Genomic DNA, 24465 nt, shown 5'->3' with positions numbered 1-24465 from the left:
CACCCCTCCCTAGTGTCTTACACCCCACATATTATACTTAATAGTGTGGGTATCTCTGCAGAGCTCACTCAGTGGGAGTGGGCCTCTCGTGATCATGAGGGCTGACCTTCACAGCTCTGCATTTCTACACAGCTAAACTGACAGGATACTCCCGGTAGGTATCACCGCTCACGTGAGTGCCTCCCCTTCCACCTTGCCTTTGGCAAGCCTTTGCCCTTGGAGTTTTCAGTGGCACAGGCACGCCCGGTAGCAATAAGGTAGCAATTCTCCAGTTAGCCTCCTTTGGATAGCGGTTAAGAAAGGGGTGTGGCCTTCCTGTGCCTCCGGGATGATGGCTCTGGGTGGAGGTGATCAGCTATAGCCACTACCTGTTCGGTAAGGGGAGGTGGAAGGGGATGAATTGGCCTACCTCATTTGTCGATTCAGTCGGCAAAGATGATTCCTGACCCCTGCCTGTGGTGGTGGTCACCTCTCGGGCATCAAGGACCCTGATCCCGGGTGTGGTGTCTATACTGGAAGAGCTGCTTTTGTAAGGTCTAGTGGTGCCCACATTCTGTGTCAAGGGCAGGGCATCTGATGTGGGTAGTTTGGCACATGGCTGGGTGGCTTTTCCTCTTGTTCCTCTGACTCATCCTCTGCCAAAGCTCACAACCCTCTCTTGCCTGCATGGGGCAGCTTTGTCCTGATAGCTGCAGTGCCCCACGTCTGCCTCTGTGTAGAGCTCACTCAGCACGACTGGGCCTCTCATGATCCTCACGGCTCTGCATTTTCACACAGCCAAGCTGACAGGCTAGAGAGAGTCCAGCACCAGGCCACTCTGGCTTGGATTCCTAGTAGCTCGTTTCTCAAGGAGTCGATTCAGTTGTCTGGCTGAGCTCAGGTTGCTAGACAGGACGCAGGGTCCTGAGGAGAGGTCTCCATTGAGCCAAGCTTCTTTCATAACGGAGGAGAAGGGAAGTGACTTGCCCATGGTCACACAGGTAGTTGGTGGCTGAGCTGGGACCCAGATGAATCATCACTGCGATAGGGGTTCTAGCAACTTGTGTAAGCATGAGAATCCTTTCGGATTTTGTACCTCTGTTCCCTTTGGTGACATTTCCTAATCCTGAGCTACCTGAATGCTGCTCCCCAGCCAGTCGGGCTGGCAGCCTGCCCAGGAATGAATGCTGAGTGCGCCCCAGGATGCTGAGAGGTTAGCTGTAGAATTTTTAGCAGGTACTGTACTTCTCACCACCCCACCTTTGCCTCTTCCCCATGTCTTCATATAGTAGTCTGCCTCACTCTCCCACCCCAGGACTATATCCAAACCCTTCTTCCTGTTAAGTACAATTTCTATCATATGCTCTTTCAAGTGGTTTTTATTTTTCAATAAATCAATTAAATGGAGTCAATGTTGAGATGTTCTTCCGAACTGGGGGATGAAGAGAGTGGGGGGTATTGGGGGGCTCACTGCTCTTCCTGAACTGGAAACCCTCATTTTCCCCTCAAATTTGGAGTCCTTACTTCTGGCTAAGCATTCTTTGGACTGTGGCTTTCTGCTGCCTTTCCTACATGCCCAGACTTCTGCTCGGTTGTCATGGTTACAGCGTGCAGGAGGGACAGGCGAGTGCATGTGTGACCCCTATTCATTTCCTATTTGAAGCACACCTACTATGTGTTCTGCTCTATGTAGGAGTGGAGAGCATGATAGGTCCTGTGAAGGACATAATCTCTTCTCTCCTGGATCCCAATGTCAGGTGAAGGAGAAAGATAAGCGAGCCCAGTATAGTGTTTGATTTGAGGCATAGGAGAAGCCCATGGAACAAAGTCTGTGGTTTTCAGAACGGTCAGCCTAGAGCCACTCAAGGCAAAAGCAAAAGCACTAATTAGTACAGGTCAGAGACTGAGAAAGTCGCTTGGACAGGTGGTCAGCAAAATCCTGTCCTTTTCTAGATCAGTTACTTTACAAGGTTCTAGAAGAGAATTGTGTATCCCTGTTTTTCTTTTCTTTTTTTTGAGACAGGGTTTCATGGAACCCAGCCTAGCCTCTAACTTACTCTGTAGCCACTGGGAGCTTTTAAAGCTTAGAGGGAACACTAAGGCAGTTCTGGAGTAGAGAAAGTATTGGGGATTGAGGAGAACTGGAGGCCAGGAGCAGGATATGGAGCATTTTCTAGAATTCTAGCTTAAAAATCACTAGTTGCCGGTCAGGTAGACGGGAACCAATAAGCAGAATCATTGTTTGTGGTGGGGGAGGGGGAGTCCTCGGGAGAAACTCTGGTCTCTGGTTTGGGCAACAGGAAAGCTCAAATTACAAAGTGTGTTTCAGCCAGTTGAGCAGAGGTGGAATGAAGAGGTCTGTTCAGAAGGGTTTCTGTAGACATGGGGAGGTTTTCATCTTGTGGATGGACGAGAGTGTTATTGGGAGTGTGTTAAGACCAGAGAAGTTCAGGGCAGAAGCTTGAGAGACACCATCGTTTAAGGGTGAGCTAGGCGGGGTGGTGCAAGCCTACAATTCAAGCATCTCAGCAAGCTGGAGCCACAGGATGCAGAGCCGGGTAAGACCCTGCCTCGCAACAGCAAGGAGATGAACAAAGTGGCAGACGAGTCTGACAAAGGGCTTGGGACATGGGCAGAAAGATCAGAAAGCCCAGAGAGTGCTCCAGCAGCACACCGGAAGGACATGGCAGGACAGGACTGCAAAGACACCTGGGCAGCAGGAGGACCAACTGCATGGGAACAGCCGTGACCACTGGGGATGGGTGACTGGCCAGGCAGTGTGGGCAGAGCGACAGAGCCAGACTTCACCAGTGACCTCCCAGGCCAGCAACTGGCCACAGATCATGACATCTAGGCCTTAAAGAGGAGGCGAGCTGATGCTGAGGGGTTCTGGGGTTTGGGGAGCTGAAGAGAGCTACCTGTTGCCACAGATACCTCTCTTCTCATCTTTTTTCTCCTAGATGGAAGAGATGCAAACTCTTAACTGCTGAAGGGAAAGAGTAGAGAAGAGCCAAAGGCAAGGAGTGTGCTCAGAGGAAACAGGGTCCATGTTGGTGGGGGAAGACGGACACCTTGACCAGGGGGGGGTAGGTTCAGCCTCCAGAGGGCAGTGGCGGAGGCAGAGGTGGGGAGGGCCAGGAAGAGACCAGATTGAAAGTTGACAGTGGATTCTATTTTTTAGGTTCTTCGAGTCTAAGGAACTTTGGTTCCTAGAAAAGACGACACACAGCCTTCAAAAAGGCGTTCCTCACTATTTAATAGAAACTTACTTAAGCAAAACGGAACACAAAAAACACACAGCCAACGAATCAACAACTTTACAAGTCAAATCACTTAAACACTGATTACAAATTAAAGTTCTCCTGAACGTTTTAATGGAACCACAAGTCTAATAGGTCGGAGCCTTTAAAAAGCTTTGAGCATTTTAATAAAGCAAACATACCACGACAGCATTATACAAGTTTAGTGCACATGTGTGACAGAATTTATGTAGCCCAGGCTAGCCTTCAACTCCAGATCTTCCTGCTTCTGCCTCTTAAGCACCAAGTTTACAGCTGTGTACCACTACACTAGGCTGGGTTGTCCAGTTTTAAACCTCCACTCCCACTATCATAAAAATGGACACTATCTTACTTGGACCAAGTTTTGGATTTGGTCTTCAAATGTAAAAGGGCCACATGGCTGTGTGGTCAAAGATAAGTCTCCTGTTTCTGGGTCAAAAGAGAAGAGGGGCATTTTCTTCATGCCCAGGAAGTCTTGGACTATCAACCAATGAGTTCTTGTTTGGGTAGGAGCTGATTTATCTTCTACAATGACTGAAACCAGTGTGTGTGAGTCGGGGGGCGAGCTGGAGAGATGGAGCAGTGGGGAGAAGCTCTGGCTGCTCTTCTAGGGGATCCAGCTTACACTCCAGCACCCGCCAGGTGGCTCACTGCCTGCTGTAACTCGGTCTCAAGGGATCTGATGCCCTCGTCTGGCCTCCAAGGGAACTGTATGTATGTGGTGCACAGGCAAAACAGCCACACAAAAAAATACAAATAAACTAAAAACCAAACCAAACCAAAAACCTATGTTGATCTTTGTCTTGGGTATCTCAGACTCATATCTTCCCATCGGATAGGTGAATTGTGCCAAGTGTTTTTCTCAAAATGTCATCTTGAGATTTTTAAGTTTGTGTTATGCAGGTATCTCAGAGCCTGTACCCTAACCACGAAGCTATCTCAATATTCGGCTACACGACAAGGGAACTTAGCAAATAACACCGCTGGTGGGGACCTTAAAATAGAAAGTTTATTTTGTATATTCTAGGTGGGTCCAGTCTAAGCATTGAATCCTTAACCTCCAAGAACTTTCCCCATGGACATCAGAAGTATGTGGCAGCTATAGACTGGAGAGAGTCAGAGGGTGAGGCTTTGAGCTGGAAAACAGAGGAGCTTGGGGTTATCAGAACGATAGTTCTAAGGGGCTGAATGCTAGATGAATTTGGAAGTGGCTTCTTCCTTCTTCCCATCTGGGAAGGAAGTATACTGCCCTTCACCTTATTTTCAACAAAACCTTATCGGAGAATAGTTATGCTTTTCCAGATTGTTGACTTACAGAAACGACAATAAATAAACAGCGTCTTATACCACCTGGTGTTATCAGGCTGATCTAGTCTAGTGTAGTCTGAAAAACTGCCAGTGTCCAATTACTCTTCTTCCTTACTATAGGTTTCCTGACATTTCACTGGACATGACTGCCTGGAATAAAGTCTATGGGCTTTGGAGGGGGTCCAATGGCTACCACACTTGCTGTGCACACCTGATGACCTGAGTTTATGTTCAGGCCCGCCATAGTCTGTGCATCTGTAATTCTCGTGCTCTAAGGAATTCCAGAAGCTTCCAGACCAGATAGCCTGGTATACAAAGTGAAGTTAGAGTCTCTGTCTCAAACGTAGCAGGAGGTGTGGGGGGGTCCAACACCCAAAGTTGTAGTCTGACTCTCTTTCTGTCTCTCTGTCTCTTACACACACACACACACACACACACACACACACACACACACACACATGTCATGAGTGCATGCAAATGGAAAGTACCATAAAAAGGTAAGATTGTTTCCTAGCCTGTCCTGGCTTGGTGTGGTCCAGTGTGGTGTGACTCCATTCTGGCAAGGAGATGTAATCAGAAATGTGTGTAGGCAGCTGTCAGAAAACCTTTCAAGGAAGGAGCTGTGTCCTTTCTTCTCTCCCTCTTTCCAGCTTTGTTTGGATGTGATGGCTGGCACTCAAGAAGCCATCTTGGGCCATGAGGTTGCATGCTGAAGAGGCATTCCAAAAGGGGAGACTAGTCTTTTGTGATTATCCTGAACCCCCAGCTTCAGATTCTTCATGTGAGACAGAAACATTATCTTGTTTAAACTCGTCTTCCTGGTCACAAAGTAAGGACAAATGTTGAAGGAAAGTCCTCCCTCACCCCCTTGTCTATTCCCTACCTGCCAAACCCAGTGCTGGGGTTAAACCTGGTGCTCCATGCACATTAACTTCTGCATCTGAGCTACACCTCCATCCTTATTTCTCTTCCTTGTCTTCTTCCTTCCTTCCTCCCTCCCCACCTCCCTCCCTTCCTTCTTTCGGACAGGGTTTTACTATGGCTTGCCTGAAACTCACAGAGATCCACCTGCCTCTGTCTCCTGAATCAACACCTAGATTTTCATTTTAAAACTCGTTCTGGTATTTATTTAGCATGAGCACTATACATTATAGCTTCTAAAAAGCTTCGACTGCCACGCTCAGCTTTGAATTTATTTTCTCCTCAACAAGCTGTATGTGCTTCAGTCCTGCGGTCCTGTGCCAAACTGCACCCTCACTAACAGGACAGGCACACCGGCTTCACCACCACAGCTCCCCGGTTGCTCTAGAAGGGTCCATTCATGCTGGGATGACTGGGTAAAAGAGAGTTTCTGATGATGATGGGAGAGTAGTTAAAGGGATGAGTCATGAACTCCCAGGTAACAGGAAACCCAAGGAGAGTAAGACCTGCAGATCTCCAGGAAGAGCGATGGAGGGGACAGGGAGATCAGCTGGGAGACAGCTGGAGGAACTAGGTGTTGATCAAGAGTGGGGAGTGGCTGAAACTTAGGTTTCCAAGGTGGGGCAGTTCAAGGAAGAGGACTCGTGGTTACTAATATGTCCCATGACTCATGTGTGACCTTTGACCCTGCTTCCAGGGTTTTTTTTTTTTCCATGCTCTAGCTTCCCCTGTTAGCCAGAGCAAACACGAACACACACACACACACACACACACACACACACACACACACACACACACACACAAATATAGGAGATGAAGGCCAGAGTCCATTGGGACCTGACACAGAGGGATGGCAGGATTCCTGCCTTCTGACTGTTCCAGTTTACGCACAGATCATTTACATGTTGAGGGGAGGCACATAACCTCATCCTGTCTCTCCAGCTACGGATGCTCTGTGGCCTCTCCACACTGCTCTTTGTGGTTGAGCTGTCAGCTCTGTTCATACAGTGCTGGCTGAGAGCTCTCCTTTCTGGCATCCATTACAGGATGGAGCCTGCAGGTACTATAGGCTGGTCCATCTGGGCCCCTGTGGGAGCCTGTCAAGCTTACCCGCACCACCTGTCACCAAATAGCACTGAGCAAGAGGCTGGGGTGGAGAACAGGAGTGGAGTCCAAGGGCGACCAGAGTGGTAGTGGTGAAGCCGGTTCATCTAGAGATTCCATAGCTCTGCTCATCTCTACTCCTAGCCTGGGGTGTTTAAATACAATCTCATGCAAGGAGGCAGGCTGCAGGCACCCTGGAGGGGCCTTTTTCTTGCTCCAAAAAGACTTGGTTTTGGGTCGGGGGCGGGGGGGGGGGTGCAGAAGGGGCAGGTGCTGGATATCTGTTGTTTAAAGGCATGGGTCCTCAGAGAGGGAAGATGAGGAAGCCTGAGAAGCTTGAATACTTCCAGCCACCCAGAAGGTTCCCCCGACGAAGGCGCAGGGACACACGGTCCCCAGGGTCCAGGGGGAGCAGCACAGAGCTTGTAGCTGCCTCTCGGGTCACATCAGGGTCATTTGCAAAGGCTGAGATGACTGGCCATGTGTTCAGCATCAGACTCACCTGGGGAGGGGAGCCCAGTTAGCATGTAAGTGCTATTTCTTAGCTCAGGACATCACCCCATCTTCCCAAGAGCTTTTATTGGGGGAACTTGAGGCTCAGTGGGTTCTCCAGTGAGCACTGAGGGGTGGCAATGCTGAGATCTTTACATCTGCCATATCTTCCTAGCCAGAACCTTTCCTCCCTTGCTCCTGGCCCCCTGGATACAGGTCAATAGAAGGGCTATCGGGAATGTGCTGTGGTCCACTGTGACCCTCCCTTTCCCCAGAGGTGGGCTGGCATTTGGGTCACCTGGACAGTTTGGCGGTTGTACACCTTTACCACGTGGAATCGGAAGCTGTAGACTCCACGGACAGGGGCCACGAAGCAGCCCGATGTCCGGTCAAAGCCACCTCCCTCATTCACCAGCACCTGCGGGAAGCAGATCCTGTTGAGAGGGATTCTGGGTGCCCGGGGTTCAGGAACATCACGGGGATTTGCATTTGTTCAATGGGTGAGGAGAGAAGGGGTGGCAAACAGATGTGACAGACATCTGTAGACGAAAAATCTACGGGAAAGGGCTAAGATGGCTATGTGTATGAATCAAAGAAGGCAAACGGTTGGTGGCCATCTTTGAAGGTGGAGCAAGAGATACAGGGAATGGTTTTCTTGGAGTCTGAGAGATGCAAAGTGGCTTGGAGTGTGGAGTCCAGGTCCTTGCATGTCTTCTAGTGGGGCAGAGGGATTACCTGGTCGAAGTAGATCGCACCACTGGTACCGTTGCCGGTTTCTCCTGCTGGTTCGTGGTGGTGGCTTCGGACTGCAGCAAACGCCACTCGTCCTGGGGGTGCCTCTCCCAGGGCTGCTCCCCCAGGTCCTCCTGCAGTAGGTCGGCCTGGCTCACAGACCACCAGGCACTCCCCCTCCAGCAGGACAGGCTCTGACCCTTCTTGAGCCCACCCAGCCTCCAGGGTCAGAAGCACCAGGGCCAAGGACACCTTGGGGCTGTGCCGTTTTGGTGCCATCCCTGCTAGGTGTCTCTGTAACCCACAGACTTCGCTGGGTTCTGTCCCCTTCGCTCTCCTTCCTCTGCTTCAAGGCTTCAGTCCTCTTGCCCTGATCGTCTGTCCCCTGTGAGTCTGGCACCTAGCCCGGGCACTCCCCACCTTGTATCTTTTTGTATCCCACAGCTTGTCCTGGCCTTACTACTGCTGTAGCTGCAGATCACTCCTCCTTGGCAAAGCATGGAGTGACAGCAGTTTGGCTCTGGGAGGGAGAAGAGGAATGGAGAGAGGACACGAGGGCTCTAGCCACACAAGGGTGTGTACACACACACACACACACACACACACACACACACACACAAACACACAGACGTGTGAAACAACGTTTCTTCAATTTCTTCCTCATCTTCTCCTTTTCAGAATTATCCACAGTCTTTCTCCATGGGGTCTTTTTGTTGCAAGGTGTGTCCTCATCTTCCCCCCCCCCCCACCTCCGCCCTCAATCTATCTACTTGGTGAAAGTGCTTGTGACAAGGGCAGGATTCTCTTGTGACTCTGGACCAGTCGCTTCCCCTCTTGGAACCTTCAACTGTGCAGAACTCTCAAGGACCCCAGGCATGGGAGGCGAACGTGAGAGTAGGCAGGAGGCCTTGGGGGTGGGGTGAATGCTGGTGACCCGGGCGGCCCCGCCGGGGATGTGGAGGGCGGGTCGCTCGGCCGGACCGCAGGCGGAGCCTGGGAGGAGGCGCGCAGCCTTGCCGGGAGCCCAGGCCAGTGCGGCTCTGGCGGGGGAGGAGCCGGGCTGACGCCGTCCCGGGCCGGAAAGTGACTCCAAAACCACTACGCGTTGTTGACGAGAGAAGTCTAGGTTGGGTGAAGGCCCTCCCAGGTTCGGGCTCCCGGCCCCCGGCCCCTAGGGCGCGGGAGAAACCCGCCCCCCATCCCACCCCACCCCCACCCCGCGGGCACCTAGAGGAGCGGGCGGAACTCGCGGCTTTGGCGGTAGGCGCGCCCCTTCCCGGCGCTGGGGAGCTGTAGGCCGCGGCCGGAGGGTGGCTGGGTTGGGGGCGGCCGCCATAGGCTGTTGGGGGCGGGCTGGGCCCCGGGCCCCGAGTGGGGTGCTTGGCGGTGAACAGCTCCGAGGCGAGTGGGGGTGCGGGGAGGTGGGCTGGTGAAGGAATAAGCCAGACAGGAGCAACCCCCCCCACCCCAGGACTACACATTTAGAGCCTCTGGCGCGTATTCATCTGTCATGAGGCCCTCCTCTACTCACACCGAGACTCCTCAGCTCTGGGACGCTTTCCTCCCCCACCCACTTCTTGTGACCCTCAGAATGAGCGGGAGGCCCGCTTACCCTTCCCCTCCCAGGGCGGTGGTCATCAGTTTCCTCTGGCTATCTCAGATGGATAGCCTTGTTTATGAAGGGCTTACTCTCAGGGAGAGGCCTGTGTACAGACAATTATCTATACTCTTACCCGCGGGCTGGACTTGCTACCTCCTGAGTTTGTTTACCAGTTCTGTAACTAGGTGCGACCTGTTGATTGTTGGATGTATGCCATGTGATTAGGATTTGGGTTAAAGGGAGACAGAGACTTTGAGATTGCCTCTGCTTTTCCAGGACTCCAGGTAGAAGCCATGTCTATTTGGGGCTTTGCCTCCCCGACTCCCGACCGCTTTGCGGTGCTTGCGGAGGCAGAGGACAAGGTTCGACAGCATCAGGCTCGCTTGGAGCGTATCTTCAGCGTGGGAATGAGCGTCCTCTCCAAAGACTGCCCAGAGAACCCTCATATCTGGTTGCAGCTTGAGGGCCCCAGGGAGAACGTCTGCAAAGCCAAGGTGAACTCCTCTGTTAGGGCTGCTACAAAGCCTTTTAGTAGGCGGCCCCTCCCTTAGGCAGAATCGGAGGAGGGGCTGGGCAGTGCCTCTTGGCTATCTTATTGGCTGCCTCTGTCCTGAGCTTTGAGGAACTCAGCAGTTCTTTTTATTTAGAATTTTGGTTTCACTTCTGCTGTGATGGCCTAGGTTTTGCTCTTGGGGATAGTGGTAATCCCTACCATACCGGTGGGCCTTGCCAAGGAATTCCGTGGGGTTGAGAGTGGGCTGGCCACATTCCCTTGCTGACCCCCAACTCCTCCCACCCCCTTAGCCCCGTTTTTTTTTTTTTTTTTTTTTTTTTTTTTTGGACCAAAGGCCAATAGGTTCCACCACTTGACAGCCCTCTGGGCTGTTCTTAAATTTCTGTATGTCTACAGTGTGAATGGTAACAGTATCTACTTAGATGATGTAATAGCATGGAGCTCAGGGAGAACAGTGAACCCGAAAGGGATGGCTTCTAGAAGTTTCCTCTCTGACCTTCCCATCTAGGAATACCTGAAGGGGCTCTGCAGCCCAGAATTGCAGAGTGAAATCCACTACCCACCCAGACTGCACTGCATCTTTCTGGGAGCCCAAGGCTTCTTCCTCGACTGCCTGGCCTGGAGCACATCTGCCCAGCTGGTGCCTCTGGTTCCCGGCTCCCTGATAATCAGTGGCCTAACAGAGGCATTTGTGATGGCCCAGAGCCGGGTGGAGGAGTTAGTGCAGCGGCTGAGCTGGGACCTTCAGCTACAGTCTTGTCCCGGAGCCCTTGACAATGGCGGAGTGCTGAGAGACTTCTCTACCCTGCTGCAGACTAGGGAGGATGCCTACACAGAGGCCCTGCTGCAGCTGCCCCTGGCCGTGCAGGAGGAGCTCCTGAGTCTGGTGCAGGAAGCATCCAGAGGGCAGCCTTCACAAACACTGCCCTCTCGTGAGGTGGGGAGCCCAGGCCTGCTGAGTTCTCAGTTCCCGGGAGTCAGGGCTCCAGTGAATGAAGGTGGGGAATCCCTGGGCACTGGAGTGTCAGGGTCGGGAAAGTCGAGGGCAGTAAGAGGACAGAGTCATACTGTGGAGAAGGAGGGAAGGAAACAGGATGCCGTCAGGGACATGGGCTCCGGGAGGAAGGAGCTGTATGTGGAAGAGGTCTGGGAGTCAGGCACGGCTTTCAGGTCACAGCTAGCAGGTGGAGGAGCGGAGGAGGCGGCACCCTTTAGAGGAAAGGCCTTGGGGAAAAAGGAGGTTCCTCAGCAAAGAGGAGGGTTCAGTGTACAGGGTGAACCTTCTGTTGCCCATGTGCCTTGTCAGAGGGCAGCTCCAACCCGGGGAGCCTCTCTCCTCCAGCGGCTCCATAATGGGACCTCACCTCCAAGAGTGCCTAGCCCTCCACCTGCGCCGGAACCCCCATGGCCCTGTGGAGACCGAGACCGAGATCGGGGAGACAGGGGAGACAAGCAGCAGGCTGGGGCTCGAGGTCGAGGGTCTCCATGGAAACGAGGCACTCGTGGGGGCAACTTGGTGACTGGCACACAGCGTTTCCAGGAAGCCTTACAGGATCCTTTCACCCTGTGCCTTGCCAATGTGCCTGGCCAGCCAGATCTCCGGCATGTTGTCATTGATGGCAGCAACGTGGCCATGGTGTAAGTAGCTGGTGGGACTGAGTTCGGCAGAGGGTGGATGAGACCGACCTCTTTGTCTGGTTTGCGGACAGCTTCTGAGGGGCTGGCGCTGCAGCCTCCGCCTGGTCCTGAGAGTTGATGTTCTGTCGCAGGCACGGCCTTCAGCACTGCTTTTCAAGTCGGGGCATCGCTCTTGCTGTGCAGTACTTCTGGGACCGCGGCCACCGCGACATCACAGTCTTTGTGCCTCAGTGGCGCTTCAGTAAGGATTCCAAGGTCAGAGGTAAGTTGGGTCTGGTCACCTGTGTCCGGGTGAGGCTGGGTCCACCTTGAGGACCCTGTTGTATCTTGTTCTCCAGAGAGTCACTTCCTGCAGAAGCTGTACTCCCTGAGTCTGCTTTCCCTGACTCCCTCACGAGTGATGGATGGCAAGAGGATTTCTTCTTACGATGACAGGTATTTGTGGCCCCAAGTTTGATACTTAAGGAGTCTAGTGGGATTTGGAATTGGACAGAGATGCTCCTGACCTGTCTTCCAGCCTCAGGAGTGGAGTTAGTGTCTGTGGGACACGTGGTGGGGTAGGTAGCTCAGCTCTGCAGGTGAGAGGAGACGGGCCGTAGACAGTGATCAGCCTGCCTATCATTCACCTCGTGTTTATATGAAAAGTGCTTTACTGTCTAGAAAATGCTGTGCAGTTGAGATCCTCAAAGAGCTGGTGGCATAAATTTCCAAATGTAGAGAAATTATTTGAACATTTCTGGGAAAGGGAGAGCAAACCTCTAAAATAAATAGAATGCAGAAACACACTCTTTGAATGCTAGGAGTGTCTGGAACAGGGTACAATGAGCGGCCACCAGACTCAGGATGGAAGGGACCATGGAATCACAGCTCCAGGTGTCCTTAGTGATCTGCTTTCTCCATGGCCTCAGCCTCACCTCTTAGAGAATCAAATCAACCTCTTTGTCTAAAGATCCTTCTCCATTCATTCACCCTCCTTGTGAATTTCAAAAGACGCTAAGGTATGTGCTTGCCTCATTCCTGGTGCTAAGCAGGAGTCTAGTGATGTTCCCTCTTAACACTGCAAATGGGCCCAGCTAAATGTTGCATGAAGTTGGATGTGATAGTGACTCTTGTCCTTCCAGCACATGAGAGACAGAAGCAGGATAGTTAGTCCCTATTAATTTGAGGCCAGCATGAGCTACAAAGTGTGTTCCAGGCTAGCCTAGACCACGAGGTGAGACCCTGTCTCAACAAACTAAAAAAAAAAAAAAAAAAATGAAGGCAAAAAGTAATACATAATATCGTCTCTGTTTATAGAGGTAGAGACAGAAGCGAAGTGGTTAGTTAACTCCCTTGGCAACAGAAAATTAGAACTTAAGGTTACCATTTAGGCAAAACAGAAAACATAGGGTTTACTCCTGCCGTACTTGTACACACATTGTGTGGAAATAGATTCATTTTAAAGCTAATTTGCTATTTTAAAATCTTTGTAAAAATTACTTTTTATTTTATGTGTAGTAGTGTTTTGCCTGCATGTGCACTGTGTGTGTGTGCCCCAAAAAGGGTGTTGGATCTTCTGGAGCTGAAGTTACAGATGTGAGTGTGTGATGTGGATGCTGGGAACCAAATGCAGGTCCTTTGCATGCTGAGCAAGTGCTCTTAGCTTTTGAGCCATCTCTCTGGCTCTGTCTAAAATCTTTCAACAACTATAAATACTTATTCCTTAGCATATTCATTCATTTTTTTAAAGATTAGTTTCCAAGTCACAGTGATTATCTTTATTTTTCTATAATGGTGATAAAATACTCTGAAAGAAGCAACTTAAGGGGCTGAAAAGATGGCTCAGTGGTTAAGAGCACCACTGAGTTAAGAGCACTCTGCTCTTCCAGAGGTCCTGAGTTCAATTCCCAGTACCACATGGTGGCTCACAACCATTTGTAATGAGATCTGATGCCCTCTTCTGGTGTGTCTGAAGACAGCTACAGTGTACTCATATGCATAAAATGGATAACTCTTAAAAGCAACTTTAAGAAGAGAAATTCTAGCTCCCACTTTCGGGTTACTGTTAGTTTCAGGTTACATGCATCACAGCTGGGAAATCACAGTAGCAGGAACTTAAGGGAGTTGGTCACATCACATTCATAGTCAGGAACAGAGAGCAACGAATGCATACATGATAGTGCTCAGCTTGCTTCCTCATAGGATCCAGAACTGCTCGCTGCCTAGAGAATGGTGCCACTTGCAGTGGACGTATCTTATTGAGACAATCCTTTGTGAGTGCTTCTAGGTGATTCCAGATTGTATTAAGTTGACAGTTAAAAGCTATCCAGCAGAATAATTATGTGTTTTATCTTTCCAGATGTTTAGCTTTTACTTCTCAGAAGTATTTTACAAAAGGTACTTCACTTCCTTTGTGTCTTAGCTAGGTTTCTATTGCTGTGATACATGCCACGATTCTAAGAAGCTTGGGGAGAAAGGGTTTTATTTCATCTTAAACTTTCAGGCAATAGTCACCTCTGATTGGAGTTCAGGGCAGGAACCTGGAGGTAGGAACTGGTACAGAGACTGCAGATGAATGCTACTTACTGGTTTGCTCACTGGCTTTCTTTTTCCTTTTTAATATATTTATTTTTATTTATATGAATTGCTGTCTTCAGACACACCCGAAGAGGACATCAGATCTCATTACAGATGGCTGTGAGCCACCATGTGGTTGCTGGGAATTGAACTCAGGACCTCTGGAAGAGCAGTGAGTGCTCTTAACCACTGAGCCATCTCTCCAGTCCATCAACTGGCTTTTAAAATATCACCTGCCCACCATGGGCTGGTCCTTTCTTTATCAGTTAGTAATCACATAAATCTGCCTACAGACAATCAGATGAATCATTTTTCTCAACTGGAGGGTCCTCTTTCTAAATAACTATATTGTGTCAAGTTACATAAACACCCCCCCCCCAAAAAAAAAAAAACCCAAACCCAATTAGGTTTGTCCAGGACATTCCTGCTGTGACTGGTTGTCTTGGACAGGATCTCACTGTGTACCCCTGGGCTGGACTGTTATTTAATCTGTGTAGACCAGGTTGGCTTTGAGCTTGTGGCAATCTTCCTGTTTCTGCCTCCTAAGCGCTGCTATTTTGGGTTAGGTCTAGGTTTCAGTTTATCTAAGATAGTAACGTATGCATATCAGCGTTGTCACAGAATTGATACTGGAGATTGGGTCAGTTTTAATGCAGAGTTATGTAGAACCTGGTGGGTACGTGGCATAAACTACAGAAGAAATCAGTGCTGTAGAGCACAATAGGACCCAGTGTGGCAGAGCAGGATGTATCCTCACTCGAGAGCAGTGAACTGCTTAACTAGATGGTGCCTCTTGTTTTCCTCACAGAGCATAGCATCCCCTTAGCTTGCTTCCCAAATGCCTGTCCTTTCTGGTTCTATCCCGGTCTTCTCTGTACCACATTACCTTCCGGATACTGGCCGCTCACTTCTAACCAGGCGCATGGCTTGGAGAAAGAACTCTGGGGCGAGGGCTGGTCCAGGATCCTCTGTAAATCAAGCACTTCAGGGCTTAGAGGAAGAACACCCTGTTATGACTATTTTACAGGAAGAAAGGGCTGCTCATTGAGAAGGGTATGGGATGGACTTGTGAACGTTACTGTGGATGCAGTTATTAAAATAGAACCTGGGTGTGGTGGCAAATATCTTTAATGCCAGTACTTGAAAGGCAGAGGTAGAGGATTTGAGGCGAGCTTCGGCTATTCAATGAGTTGGAGGCAAGCTTGAGCTATGTGACCTCCTGTCTCAAAAATAAAACAAAGTAGAACAAAACAAGAAAATTACTAAAGTGGGCCTCAGGTGTCTTTAAAAGTTTTTAAATTTTGGGGTTGGAGAGATGCTCAGTGGTTAGGTACACTGGCTGATCTAGAGGTTCTGAGTTCAATTCCCAGCACTTACATGGCAGTTCACAATCTTATGCCCTCTTCTGGTCTGTGGGCATACATGCAGACAAAGCACCTGTATAAATAAACAAACCAAACCCCATCCGAAAATCAAAACAAACCCTTAGAAACAATAACAAAAAACACTTTGAAGTTTTATTTCTCTATTTATTTTTCGAGAAAAGTTCTCCCAAAGCCTAGGCTGGCCTCAGGCTCAGTGAGTAACTCAGGATGACATTGAACTGATTCTCCTCCTTCTGAACGCTGCAGTTGCTGCGTGTGTTATCATGCCCAGTTTATGTGGAGCTGGAGACTCATGCATGCCAACTGGGCATTCTGCCAAGGAAACCATATTGCCAGAAAGTAAGCGCCTTAGCTGTCTTCCACTCTGAGGGCTTAGGAAGCATTCGGAGATGGAGGGAATAGTTTGAGAAACTGAAGTCAGAGAGCACAGCATGTGTTGAGTGTAATCTGATCATTGATCTTCGTTGGAGTTAAGGGAATCCTGAGAGAGACTGGAGGGGTCAGGCCTGGACATTCAGCCCTTAGTCAAGGTCTTTCACTTGGGCTGGGTTAGGCTGAAGGGCAGGTGTGGAAGAGCTCTGTGTAAGGGGAGAGCGGGTGAGACTGGAGGGTGGTGGGTAGTTAGGTAAGGCAGATGGATTGGTAGAAGGCTGGGCAGTAGTCTTGGTTTTAACGTCTGAATTATGAAGGTGACTGTGGCCCTTAGAAGGAAGGCAGTGGGGGAAGTTCTGCAGCGGAGGGCTTTTCAGAGGATGAATGCGGGTCTGTGAGTGACAGGTGGTTGGGGTGGGAGAGAGTTAGAGCTAGCTCTTCCTGGTTCTTAGACAGTGTTCAGTGAAGGCTGTGGTAAATGGTGCCGTTGGGAGACTGCCTTGGGTTCTTCACTGTTTCTTCTCTAACCTTGGTCTGTGTCTAGTCACGTGTAGCTGGGTCATGCTAGGAGAGAAGCTGACTGTGGAGGCACAGGCTGTGATCTTAGCCACTTGGGAGGCTAAGGTAGGACAATTGAGAGTTCAAAGCCTGCTTGGGCTACAGAGCAAGTTCAAGGCTGGAATGAGTAACTTAGCAGGATCCTGTCTCTGACTATTTTGTTTGTTTTTGAGACAGGTTTTCTCTATGTAGCCCTGGTTTTCCTGGAACTGTGTAGGCCAGGCTGGCTTAGAACTCACAGAGATTCAACTGTCTTTGCCTCCTGAGTGCTGGGATTAAAGATGCGCACCACAGTATCCTGCCTGTCTCCGTACTCTGCCCAAACTTGTTGGTCTCTATCTCTGTCTGTCTGTCTATCGTCTATGTATCTATCTATATCTTACCTATTTGTCTATCATCTATCTGTCTGTCTATCTATCTATCTATCTATCTATCTATCTATCTATCTATCTATCTATATGTATCTATCATCTATTTGTCTATCTGTTGGTCGTCTACTTATCTGTTCATTTTTTAAATCTATGTATCTACCTATCATCTATCTACTACTTACCTACCTATTATCTCCTTGGTAAAGTCCAGGATGCTTGAGAGTCTGAGCTCAATGCCCAAGAAACCTTCCTCACCCTTCTTTATTAAGTAAATGAGTTGGGAGACTGACTTCCATCACAAGAAGTGGGTCACAGGCACCCATAGCTTACTGTAGGTTCAGATCCCTGGAGATCCCCAGAATGGGGTCTGTGTTTTGAGACAGGTTCATGGTGAAGCTGGCTGAAGAGACAGATGGGATCATCGTCTCCAATGACCAGTTCCGGGATCTGGCCGAGGAGTCTGACAAGTGGATGGCGATCATCAGAGAGCGGTGAGAGAATAGGGCACCGGCTCAGACCTTTCTCTAAACCAGCTCTTCTCTGGCCACTGGGTGAGAATCCTGGGGAAAGGCTTGAAGATGCTCAAAGGATGATAGCCAGTAGCTCCTGGTGTTGGTCCCAGATGCCTGGGAGGTAGGCGAGGTCATCTCTGTGACTTCCTCTTTCCTCCTCTAGCCTGCTGCCATTCACCTTTGTGGGGAACCTCTTCATGGTCCCAGATGATCCACTGGGGAGAAATGGCCCCACCCTAGATGAGTTCCTGAAGAAGCCGGTCAGGTAATGCCCCTGCTTGTGCAGGCAGCCTGTAGATCTGCTCCTCTCAAGAGGATTGGAGGTTTGGATGGAGTGTGGCAGTTTGGGCCAGCTTAATTCTACAGTAGTCTGCAGTTTGTTGGTTTGTCTTTAAACTCTCCCCAGGGAGTCCTGACAGACCTTTGTACTAGGCAGAGGAACTTTAGTTTCTTTTTTATTGTGGTCAGTGTTTGATAGCTCTATTTGGGAGGTGGTTGCATGTAGTGATAGATGACTGCACCCCATGCTGTCCTTTGGCTCACTAATGAGATAGGGACATCTCATTAGGGTTCTGTCTTCCTAGGGGGTTGATACTGCCACCCAGTGGTTTGCTTAGGAAACTTCACAAGTCCGTCCACTACAGCTGGAAACAGGTCCGCTTGGCTTCCGAGTGCTTATCAGTTCTTCTTCTGCCTTTTCTCCAGGAAACAGGGCTCTTCTAAGTCTCAGCAGCCCTCCAAAGGTTCTGCAGAACACGGTAATCAGCAGCAGGGGAAGGACGTGGAGAGGGGCAATGGTGGCATTCGGAAGACCCGGGAGACAGAGCGGCTCCGGCGCCAGCTGCTCGAAGTGTTTTGGGGTCAAGACCACAAGGTGGACTTCATTCTGCAGCGGGAACCGTACTGCCGGGATATTAACCAACTTTCTGAGGCCCTGCTGAGTCTCAACTTCTGAGCCTTTCTGCCCTGCATAGCTGCTACCCCACTACAGCCAGCCTCCCCCAGCCCAGCCCCCTCACTTACAGTCCCTCTGCCCTTCACACTATGACCCAGACTCACTCTGAGAAGCACCAGAGAAGAGAATTTGAGTGGGAATATTCTTGCCTGGGGCACTTTGAGGACAGATCCTTAAAGTGACTCAATTTGAGGGGGGACTGCAGCTAGCTCTTTGGAGGTTTTGATCAGACCCAAAGCAACTTTGTCTTTACAGAGGGTTTCTGTAGGGTGCAGAGGCTGTTTCTGGAGACCAAGACTGTGGCTTCACTACCACGTTCCTTGGTTGGAGGCTAGGGTAGGACGGAGGTGACAAAAAGAGTAAGCTGAGAAAGCACCCTCTGAGTCTCTAGGGTAGGCTAGTGTGTCTGAAGGAATGCTGGCTCCTGGAGGGGTCACAGCACTATGTGGGCTGTTGTAGTGAACAGCTGAGAACCAGGAGGTGGAGGTGGGCAGGCTTTCAGTCTCAGCTGTGCCTGTCTGTGACCTTGACAGAGTTGCTTGCTTTACTTATGTCTATACATCAGGCATAAAAATAACCTTTGAGGGAAATGAGAACAGAGAAGGCTCCTTTGAAAAACTGTACACAGATCATGGCTCAGGTGTGTCTGCCTGTTGCTGCACAGGCTCCCTAAGACTTTACTTTCAGAGATGTCCACTGTCCACACCCTCCATTTGAGTGCTGGGTTTTCAGTAGAACATGCCCTGTAATGGCTGCGTCCCTTTCCAGCAATCTTCGAAATGTGTTAACAAAATAGTGAACTTAGGGTTGATGGCTACATTACTTAAATACTCTCAGGGCTCCTATAAATGGCAGCTGGTCAAGTGTTTCAATTGTTTGTTTACAGATTGACAAGGCCCTGGGTTAAATCCTCTTTCTGGATTTGAGCCTATTCACCAAACCCATGACGTCATGATTTGCAGTGGCCGTGTTAGTGGGATCTAATTTTCCTTATGGAAGACAGGTTTCATTTGGGAAGGCACTCTGCTGCATCTTGTGTATGGATGGGAAGCCAAAGCCTCAGGACTGAAAGATACCTGACTGGTTAGACCAACTCCACTGACCTATCATGACAAACTGTTTACATTTAATTCCCACAAGTCACTGTTTTGTATCTGTTGGAACTCTTTCTGTGCTGGGGAATTTACTATCTGCAAGGTGGCACATTCCTTACTTGGATGTGTTAATCAGTTTTTTTTCTCTAGTATAGTCTGACATGCTTTTCTGTTACTTTTAACTTTCCCAGGAGTAATTGAGAGCTAGTCAACTTTTGGGAGGCCAGAGTTAGATAGAGGTATAATCAGGTAAGGCAGGTGCCCCTGGGTTCATGGAGCAAGTTTCTGAATTAGGTGGTTTTCTGACTCTGACTTACTCCAGGAGACACAGAGAGTTGAGTATGTGGCTCTTTGGGTCCCAGTGTCTTTGTTCTGTTGGGCACTTAGGTGTTGGAGACAAGTTGATCAGGGAGATGGCAAGGGACAAAACTGGTGTGGACTGTGTGCTGAGAGGATCTTTTCAAGTTTGTGGATGGTGTCTTGCTCTTTTCACTTGTCAGTGTATGGAAGGCTGTGATTATCTTCCCTTCTATGCTGGGGTCCTGGAAGGCTGACTGTTCCCAAGAAGATGGGAGACAAAGCCTAGGTTTATAGAGGGACACTGACTTTGTCTTACTGTGTATGACGAGCTGGGACCTGTGTGTGTTTATTAATTCATGGCTGTTTGGTAAATGCTGAAGGCTAACCTACAGGGTCTTTTCTCCACTGTTGCTGGCATCCTCTGAACAGGTCCTAGGGTGACACCAGAACCCACTGGAAATGGATTTATATATATATATATATTGTCTTTAATCTGTTATAACTGCATGTCTCAACAGCTCATTTGGGAAGAGGGACCAAGAAAGGAAAGGATGAGGAGAGAGATAAAACATTCAGAACCCAGTTTAGGAAGAAGAGCCATGTAGAGTAATAGTTTTAGGAGAATATAAGTCAGAGACAGCTGAAGCCAGTGATCTTTATTGCAATAATTGTAGAACTCTGTCTACACAGCATCAAGGAGAATCAGGGCAATAATGTGACACTGAAGCCATGAGAAGTTGAAGAGGTTAAGGTTAGAATGAGGTTACATCCTGAAGTTTCCCAGATAGGGTTGTATCAACAGGACACGGGAAGAACAGGGGACAGTCTAAGACCTAGATGGCTTCTGATCGCAGATACAGAGATCACCTGACCCACTTCTCAGAATGCAGGATCAGGCCCCAGCTCCTGCCTTGGGACTCCTTTTCTACTTAGGCTACAACATCCTTCAAGGCCGTTCCTAACTCTGGGAAGGAGTACTGGTAGCCAGTAGCCAGTGTCCGACGGGGGACAACTTTCTGGCCTTCTAACAGCATGATAGCACGTTCTCGTCCAAAGATTGCTCGTACCACAGTACTAGGGACAGGTATGAAGGCTGGGCGGCCCAGGGCAGCACCCAAAGCCCGGGCAAACTCGGCATTGGTAGTTGTAGATGCTGGAGCCACTCCATTCAGGACTCCTTGGACGTGGTTCGCTTCGAGGGCATGATTCAGAATTCCTGCCAGGTCAGCAATGTGTATCCAGGGGAAGAATTGGTGGCCTGAGCCTATGGGGCCTCCTAGGCCCAGGCGGAAAGGCAGAAGCATGTGGCTGATGGCACCGCCCCCACGGCCCAGCACAACCCCTAAAGCAGACAGAGAGGTGGTACAGGAAATGCTTAGCCTTGAAAACCTGCACTACTCTAATTTCTCTTCTCGTTTTCCCACGGTCTTCCCATGGAGTGGACAGAGTTGAGGGCTGTGGGTCTTCTTGGGGCTTTCCCCCTGTGTATTAGCTAAAGTGATGGTATCCTTTCCCTTCAACTCAGCCCTCCTCAGCCCAGAAAGCTCCCACTTGGCTGGTTCCCAGGCCTCACCTGAGCGAACCACCACCTGGCGCGTAGCCTCTCCGGGGAGCCTGGCTGCTGCTTCCCATTTGGTAACGAGGTTGGAGAAAAAGTCAAAATCCCCGCCTGGGCTGTCCTCATCATATTCCTCCGTCAGGCTGGGCTGGTAGTAAGCTGTCATGGAAGAGCATGAGTTTACTCTGGCGCTTCCTGTCCTGCTGGGCCCTTTGTAGTGGAAGTCTCCTTAGCCCCAGTCTCCTTGGCCCTTTGGGTTCCCACAGGAGAAAGAGCCACAACCATTTCCCCCTTGAGCGTCTCCATGTGCCCAAGCCTGAGAGCCTTGGCGGTCAGGCTTTGGCCAGCGGCTGCTGCTTGTAGTGGGAGGGGCGGAGACATAGGTGCCAAGCTGCTTGAGCTCCACCGTTCTTGACATCTGTGACTTTTTTGGCAAGTTACTTCTCTGTATGAAAAGTCTGCATCTTCAATATGGGAGTAACTGTACCTACCTCATAAAGTTGTCGCAAGGATTAAATAATATGTATAAAAGTCTAGTGGCTACTGCTCATATCTTAACTGTTGGCATTTGTGTGGTCTCAAAGGAGACATGGCAGACGGAGCTCAGTGCAAAGAGCAAGGGGCTTGGGAGTGGGGAGCTGTCAGACGTTCTAGGCAAGCACACCCCCCCCCCACGTTCTGTCTTTCCACACCCATAAAGACCACACTGAAAATACAGATCTGGGTCAGGAGACACCTACATGGCTGAAAGCCTAGGCAGCTACACTGGAAAGGACCACTGTTCTGGGTGCTGCAAGCCCCAAGGGCCTGAGATGCCTGCTCTGTTCTCTCTGGCTCCCTGTTAATGTAAGAGGTTGATCCAGAGGCCATACCTACGCCGGTGACTAGTATCCAAGCCTGAGGCGGGTGTGCCGCTTTGGTGATGGCTTTAGCTAGCAAGTGGGTGGTATCCAGGCGGCTGGTAAGAACCTGTTTTTGGAAGGCTTCGTTCCATCTGCAGAGAAGATGAAAGAAACGGTCAGAAGTACAGACATGCATCTAAATCATATCCTCCCGACTCATCCTCTACCTCTCCTAGTCAGGCAGGTGCATAACTCAGGATGGCTAAGAAATATAGGACTGCCACCCCTGATCCCCAGAAGTCATGGACTGTAGCTCTTTATCCACGGCACTGGGTTTTATTAGACACCGATATAGAACAGGCACAAGGGGCACTTGGACATTGTCTACCATGCACAGCTCACAGGCGTTCACCCTCTTCCCCCCTGTGCAGGTGATATCTGCTTTATGGCCCTGTTGACCTTCGCAGAGGGTTGAGGATGTTCTCTCCAGCCAGGTTGATGACAACATCGCAGAGGGGCAGCCCCGAACTACTGAGCTCACTCTGTGGGAGAAAGTACAGTGCCTGCTGGTACTGTCCTTCCCTCGCAAATTGCCCTCCCACCCACCTTCCAGAAACTAGACCTACCCAGGTGATTCGACCTGGGCCAGGCTGTCTGGACACCAACTTAACTTCGTGGCCCTTGGTTTTCAGCAGCCGTGTTAAGGCTGTCCCAATGAATCCCGTCCCGCCACCTGATGGGAGAGCACAAACTGTTTACTCCGGGGTGGAGGCGGGTCATCTGCTGCCCGCCCCTTTGGGTGCGGTACTATATCTGACATCAGGTCTCTCCACCCCACCTCGCGATTCAGAGGTGACACAGGTCACGGGGTTTCACAGATTCAGCTTTTGGGGCTGGGAAACCAAGGCCAGACTATCTGCCTAGGAGACTGCACCCTGTGGGCCTGTTTTTTCAGCTCTGGGCTGCAGCCTAAGCTGGCCGCGACTCTGAGCCCTCCCTCACCTACGAGCACCCGCATAGCGACAGGGAGCTAGCACGCCTGCGCGAGATTTAAATACCGGATGCGACTAAGCGTCTCACCTCCGGGGGAATTTCTGTACTAGGTGTGTCCCACCCTCCACTGACCCGGAAGGAGTTACAGTAATAGCGAAGGCCTGTACATTTCTCTAGGAAGAGAGGTGGATGACGCAAAGGAGATGGAGGAAGAAGTGCAGAAGGGATCCGCTCCTAAAGAAACCAGCACAACTCTAGACCGCAAAGCGCTGGGTGCCTGTTCAGTATTGGGGCGGCGGCACTGTGGGATTCTTACCATTCTTTGATCATTTCTCACTGTTCTGCCTCCTCCTGCCAGGACTCTTCTCCATTTGATGTGCGCACTGGCTTCCAGGCTGCCAGAGTTTCTTCTCCATTTGATGTGCGCACTGGCTTCCTCAGCTAAGGTTCTCACAAGCGTGCGGTCCACCCTCTGCTTCCCAGTTCATCCATCTCCGGGCTCCAGGAACACATATTTCACCAAGTCTAAAGCCCAGCTGTGGATCATTTTGGTTGATCGTCCAGCCAAAATCACTGTCCTTTCTTCCTTCCTTTTAGAAATGATAGTTATTTTTCTACCGCCGGTGACATGAGCCAATTCAAGCCGGATTAGATTATATTAAAGGTCGGTTTATTGGGAAGCTGGTCTTGGGAGAGTTCACTGGCCCTAAAGATTGAGGCCAAGGGACTCGCCATGGGAAGGAGTGGGGGAGAGAAGAAAGAAAGGGCTTTCACAGGGGTTGGGGGCTAGAGCGAGAGAGCAAAATGCCTGGATTATTTAGGGAAAAGTCTCTGGGAGGGGGGGAGGGCAGCCCAGCTCCTGGGCTGGAAACTTAAAGGTTACGGGTAAGGCATGCCAGGTAAGGACTGAGGGATGCTGGGAGAATCTGAGGCCAACTCTGCTTTGTAAATATGTAAAAATGAAAAGTATGTGCCTCAGTCCCTTGTCCCTGGTCTGAAACCAAACAAGAACTGCTGCAATTTTGGCTCCAGTGGAAACCACACACTGTCTTCTGGGGCTTTAAGAACCAAGTTTGGTGTCTGCTGCTTGCCCTGCTTCCGTTAAAATCTTAAACTGTAGACCATTGTTTCTACCCGGATCCTAGGACCCTCTTTTCACACGTTACGCTCTCTGCTTGCTTGCCCCTCCCGCTTCTTTTTCTGGAGCTCATCTTTACCCTTGTGAATCCTGGAGAGCACATGCATGAAAATAGTATTGCTTGTTCCCGACCACCTTAAGTTTTGGGACAAGGTCGCATCGAACCTGGAGCTCACAATTAGCTAAACTGGCTGGCAAGAGAGTCCCAGGCTTCTGCTGTGCTGACTGAGATTTCAAGCACTGGCTTTATAGGTGGTAGTGG

The 24465-nt window shown here is 50.1% G+C and overlaps 3 protein-coding genes across 4 annotated transcripts; 1 reads left to right on the top strand and 2 right to left on the bottom strand.

Annotated features, from left to right (window-relative positions):
* Positions 1–6897: 6897 nt before the first annotated feature.
* Positions 6898–8096, bottom strand: CBLN3 (cerebellin 3 precursor; the record flags this gene model as incomplete). The annotated part of the gene is made up of 3 exons (XM_080926326.1): positions 6898–7095; positions 7384–7503; positions 7821–8096. 3 exons carry the CDS (start codon positions 8094–8096, stop codon positions 6898–6900), a joined length of 594 nt encoding a protein of 197 aa, XP_080782452.1.
* Positions 8097–9025: 929 nt separating this feature from the next.
* Positions 9026–20172, top strand: KHNYN (KH and NYN domain containing). 2 transcript variants are annotated; one of them, XM_080926662.1, is made up of 8 exons: positions 9026–9077; positions 9694–9911; positions 10440–11569; positions 11701–11831; positions 11908–12004; positions 17195–17302; positions 17487–17588; positions 18029–20172. In XM_080926662.1, exons 2-8 carry the CDS (start codon positions 9711–9713, stop codon positions 18276–18278), a joined length of 2019 nt encoding a protein of 672 aa, XP_080782788.1. In that variant the 5' UTR covers positions 9026–9077; positions 9694–9710; the 3' UTR covers positions 18279–20172. The 2 variants fall into 2 exon arrangements, 1 of the variants encoding a protein (XP_080782788.1); XR_013975283.1 differs by lacking the exon at positions 18029–20172 and having other exon boundaries at positions 17195–17362; positions 17487–17589.
* Positions 20173–20313: 141 nt separating this feature from the next.
* On the bottom strand, positions 20314–23127 carry SDR39U1 (short chain dehydrogenase/reductase family 39U member 1). Its single transcript, XM_080925930.1, has 6 exons — positions 23075–23127; positions 22699–22805; positions 22532–22614; positions 22103–22224; positions 21246–21389; positions 20314–21014 (listed from the first exon to the last, which is right to left on the bottom strand). Exons 1-6 carry the CDS (start codon positions 23088–23090, stop codon positions 20602–20604), a joined length of 885 nt encoding a protein of 294 aa, XP_080782056.1. The 5' UTR covers positions 23091–23127; the 3' UTR covers positions 20314–20601.
* Positions 23128–24465: the final 1338 nt, after the last annotated feature.

Source organism: Micromys minutus, assembly GCF_963924665.1.
Source record: "Micromys minutus genome assembly, chromosome: 12".
Lineage (NCBI taxonomy): Eukaryota > Metazoa > Chordata > Mammalia > Rodentia > Muridae > Micromys > Micromys minutus.
The sequence above is the reverse complement of the archived record's forward strand: the minus strand, read 5'-3'. Positions and strand labels throughout refer to the sequence as shown.